A 5,021-nucleotide genomic window follows, 5' to 3' on the forward strand; every position below is an offset into this window, starting at 1 on the left:
GGCCTCTAGTTGCCCCCAACAAGCTCCCATCCCAGTTTTTATTTTTTAAAAAGTTTTGAATCCGTTCTTTGCTTACAAAGAAACCATGCCCAAGCTTTATATTGCACAATTTATTATTACAAAAATATTATTAAAACACACAAATATAGAGTTCATCCTAGCGAAAGTGCTACATGAAAAGGACGAGGAGCTTTTTCAGACAGTAAGAGACAGAAAAGTCACATGAGGTCAGGTACCCTTATAAGGTTCCTCCTGGGGAACAGTGGACGGTGCTGTTTTCTTTGGAAGAAGCAGAGCATTGATGTGGGGGAGAACTCCACCTTCCGCAATGGTCACATGTGCAAAGAGCTTGTTCAACTCATCATCGCTTCTGATCGCCAACTGGATGTGGCGTGGCCCAATTCGCTGCCTCTTGTTTTCATGAGCAGCATTTCCCGCCAGCTCCAGTAGCTCTGCAGTCAGATATTCCAACACGGCAGCCATGTACACCGAGGCGCCAACACCCACTCTTTCTGCATACCGACCCCGTCTCAAAAGACGTCCAATGCGGCCCACTGGGAACTGCAAGCCTGCTTTTGCACTCTTGTTTTTTTGTTCCCTGGTTGCAGGCTTTGCCGGCTTCTTGCCCCGCCCAGACATCCTGGATCCTACAAGTAAGAGAGGAGAGCCCACCTTCGTTACACAATGCAAATGGTTTTGTCATATTGCTAACAATATGGAAGGAAGAGTATTTGGAGAACCAAACGCCTAAGAATTTTCTGTAATAATGACCTAGAATGTGGCCAACAGACCAATTTTCTCCAAGTTCAGTCATGTTAGATCCAGGTCAGCCAAAGGGAAGCCCCACAGCAGTTGCTGGACTCCAATTCCCATCAGCCACGGCAACTATGACCCAGGCTGAAGGATGAAGTGGGCTGCAGGCCGAAAACATCCAAAGGGCACCAGTTGGGCTATACCTGTTTCAAAACAATCCCACTACTCCATGGTAAGCGATAGAAAGCTAGGGAAATCGAAGGGTTTTGCCCCTGATAACACACAGCTACATGGTGTTAAACCAATGCAGGAGCCATGCCTCCCTATTAGGAATATTATAATGTGGCTTGTTCTCAAGACATTAGAGACCCTAATGGTTCACCATACAATGAAAAGCTTCATCTACTGCAGGAATCCCCAACCTTTGGCCCTCCAGATGTTTTGGACTACATCATCCCTGGCCACTGGTCTTGCTAGCTAGGGATATAATGGGAGTTGTAAGCCAAAACATCTGGAGGGCCGCAGGTTGGGGATGTCTGATCTAGTGGATTTCTAAAACTCATACTACTGATTAATCTACTGTTAGCAGACCAATATGAGCATTTTTGGCTTTATACATCACATTTTTCTAAAAGGCTTATGCAAGTCAAGGGAGGGAGGGAATTCCAGTAGCCCTCAGCAGCATACATAGCTAGCTCTTTAAACCTAATATTTATTATTAATCTTACCTTATAATTAAACCACTAGCATGTTTTTAAAAATAAAACCACTCACCTCCTTCAGTGAAACACTTGAGTTATGACTCTTCTCCAGTCAACGAAAGAATTTTATCCTTTTTGAACATGGCTCTCATTTTAAACTCCTCTGTTGATGCTAATGTGGGAGTTTGATCAGCTGTGTTTGAATGAAAGTTCCCTCAGCTGTATCCACTTTCCCAGTAGTTCTGACTGAATTGGTTTCAACTTGGCTATTTTGGTGGCAGAACTCAATTCTCTTACTTTAGAGAAGTTCCCTTGTGATCAGTAGGTTGTTCAATAGAATGATGATCACACTTTCAGAAAGCTACGGTAATTTCAATTCTGAAGGAGGGTATAGCATGATTAACACTAAATATATTTTCTAGCTACCAAGGAAACTTTGATTTTTACTTAAAGATGGAAACAAACATGGCTAAGAGCCACCTTTTCATACCTTTAAATAAATGGAGGATAAACTATTCCTCCTGATTTACTTGTGTGTTTACATGTCTTGTTAATTATTCATTCCTCTCACACTTTTCAATTCATTTCCTGTCACTTTCCGAAGTGCAAAAAGTCCATGAGAGGATATGTTGTGTTATGGCAGCAGAGTATTTTAATCCACTTAAATTGCACAAACCTAAATTTCTGTTATGCGCTTGAATGCCTCCTATAATTTGGAAGCACCTTGTGACTAAATGCAGACTCAGCCAGTTGGGTGTGTGGTTTGTTTGTTTTTTACTTTCCCCTGCCTTATTTACTACCAAGCCCCATTGATTTAAATGAGGCTTACTCCCAGGATTTAGGCTTTTAACAAATGCTGTCAGGGCCATTCCAAAATCCACCATTGGGCACTATCTTACTGGCACCAACCAAAATGTCACAGAAGAGTGGCAACTGTTTTTCTCCAGAACTCTTCATCTGGCAAGATGTTCCACAAAGCAAGTGGGTAGAAGGAAGAAGGTAAAAGCAAAACAAAACAAAACAAAAGTACAGTACAGTACAGTACATAAGGTAAATTAGGCTGATGTCTATAAGCTGATCTCATAGCTCTTCATTTATTTCTTTGTTCCAAACTCTACTGTATGTTTCCAAGGAGAGTTACAATAATATAAAAATATAAGATTAATATCATTTAATTATTTGCACTTTCTCTTCATACGCAATGTTGCACAAAGCAGGGGAGGAGGTAAATGTGGGGGATTTTAAAAAAATAGGCTGATGTCAACAAGCTCATCTCACGGTTACAACTTTTTGTGTGTACTCCCCCACAAAGAGCTATAGAGAACTAAAATACCAGCTGCCACACTTCTACATCACTTTATTTAGTCCTGCTGTTTAGCACACGGGCCGTGAGAGGAGATAGCAGATGTTCAAATTAGGCTCCACCAGGTTCTGTGCAGGTTTCAGGTTGTCACTGGGATTGCAGGGGTAAAATAAAACATACCATAGTTTATCCCCCATTGTTTAACATATAAAACCCAGCTATTATCCATATCTCTATTTCCGTCTCTCAGTGGAAAGTTTCCTTGGTAGGTGGAAAACATATTGAATGTGGTCTAACCAAGGCAGAATAGAACGGTTCTATTACTTCCCTTGAGAATTAAAATTAGCTTTCTGAAAGTGTCATAATTGTGGTAAAATAGCCTCTCAAACCCTATTGATCGCATTGGGACTTATTTAAATTAAAAGGATTGGTATCCATTAAGTCAGAAATACTGACAAATTGGATGCAGCTGTTCTGAACAAATTGGTTTAAAAAGAGGGTTATGTCAAAGGAGGAGAAAACTCTTGTCTTTGTAGTTGTCTGCTGTAATAAGAAGGTGAGTGGGTTTTTTGAAATGAAAAAAATGCAAGTGGTTTAATTAGTTTATAATATAAGAGTAATACATATAAGTATTACCTATGTTATGCTTAAAGATAATATGTTATGAATAATAAATACATTATGCTTAACAATAATATATATTAGCACACATATATGATGTGTACTACTAATTGCTGTTAGATTTTCCTTTCCTTTTTAATTTTTAAAAGCTTTTTAGGGGGGTGGGAAACCCTGCTTGGCCTTTAATGGTAGGCTAATCATGTTTTTAAAGAAATATAGCAGATGAAACTTTTAACATGGTGAGACATAAGGCCTTCTAAGCTCTGAGGAGCAAGCCACCATTGGAGGTGTACAATAGCATTCCTAGTAAAGAGGCATAGATCCTGCATTGACTTAACACCATGTAGCTGTATTTTAGGGAATAACAATTATATACCCACTTAGTAATTATTTTAAAAATTATATGACACTGACATCTTTTTTGATGAAGCAGAATTCTCCAGCAGCTTTTTGTCCTAGCACTTTTTGCTACTGACTGAACAAACTTTGTGCTATCAGTGGCAAAAATTCCTTCTTCCTCTCTTTCTATACCTTACTATGGGGTGGTAGCATTGTTTTAAACAGGGATAGCAAACATGGTGCCCTTTCGGATGCAGGCTCTCCAAGTGTTTCTATTGTGTTCCAGGGACGTTCCCGATTTAGAAAAGCATCCCAGTTTCTTACTTGTTCCTGGAATGTCCCATTTTTCCTTAGGATGTCCCTATTTTAATTGGAGAAATGTTGGAAGGTACTGAGCTATCCAACCCCCAAGCCATCTGAAGTTAATCCTGTATAGGGAACGTTGTTTAAGGTTTTATTATATTTTTTATATCTATTAGAAGCATGGAGTATAAATAGTAAAATCATCGTTATGGAATGAGACGTCCTTATGTTCATCGGAGAAATGTTGGATAGTATGCAGATGATGTTGGCCTACAATCCTTCAGCCTGGATCCTAGTTGCTGTGGCTGATGGGAATTGGAGTCCAGCAACTAGTGTAGAGCTCCTCTTTGGCTGACCTTGTCCTAAAATGGCTGAACTTGATTTGGCAGAAAACCAGTCTGCTTAGAAGAATGTAAATCTTAAGGCCACATCCTAGGTCATTATTACAGAAAATTCTTAGGCGTTTGGTTCTCCAAATACTCTTCCTTCCAGATTGCAGGAAGGTCACCTAGGCTTTGGACACCTCACAAAGCCATTTGCATTGTGTAATGGAGGTGGGCTCTCCCCTCTTGTTTGTAGGATCCAAGATGTCTGGGCGGGGCAAGAAGCCGGCAAAGCCTGCAATCAAGGTAAAAAAAAGCAAAAGTGCAAGAGCAGGCTTGCAGTTCCCAGTGGGCCGCATTGGACGTCTTTTGAGACGGGGTCGGTATGCAGAAAGAGTGGGTGTTGGCGCCTCGGTGTACATGGCTGCCGTGTTGGAATATCTGACTGCAGAGCTACTGGAGTTGGCAGGAAATGCTGCTCATGAGAACAAGAAGCAACGAATTGGGCCACGCCACATCCAGTTGGCGATCAGAAGCGATGATGAGTTGAACAAGCTGTTTGCACATGTGACCATTGCGGAAGGTGGAGTTCTCCCCAACATCCATACCCAGCTTATTCCCAAGAAGACTCTGCAGCGTAAGGAAGCCACAGGACACCCCGAATCCCAGGAATTATAA

General features: G+C 40.9%; 1 protein-coding gene and 1 pseudogene across 2 annotated transcripts; one reads left to right on the forward strand and one right to left on the reverse strand.

Annotated features, from left to right (window-relative positions):
* Window positions 1-228: 228 nt before the first annotated feature.
* On the reverse strand, window positions 229-639 carry LOC310842811 (histone H2A-like; the record flags this gene model as incomplete). The annotated part of the gene is made up of 1 exon (XM_083734950.1): window positions 229-639. One exon carries the CDS (start codon window positions 637-639, stop codon window positions 229-231), a length of 411 nt encoding a protein of 136 aa, XP_083591076.1.
* Window positions 640-4,607: 3,968 nt separating this feature from the next.
* LOC310843123 (histone H2A.J pseudogene) lies at window positions 4,608-5,021 on the forward strand (annotated as a pseudogene). Its single transcript has one exon. The product of its transcript is annotated as a histone H2A.J pseudogene (transcript).

The sequence above is a fragment of the Podarcis gaigeae genome (genome assembly GCF_964106915.1).
Source record: "Podarcis gaigeae genome assembly, chromosome: 4".
Classification (NCBI taxonomy): Eukaryota; Metazoa; Chordata; class Lepidosauria; order Squamata; family Lacertidae; genus Podarcis; species Podarcis gaigeae.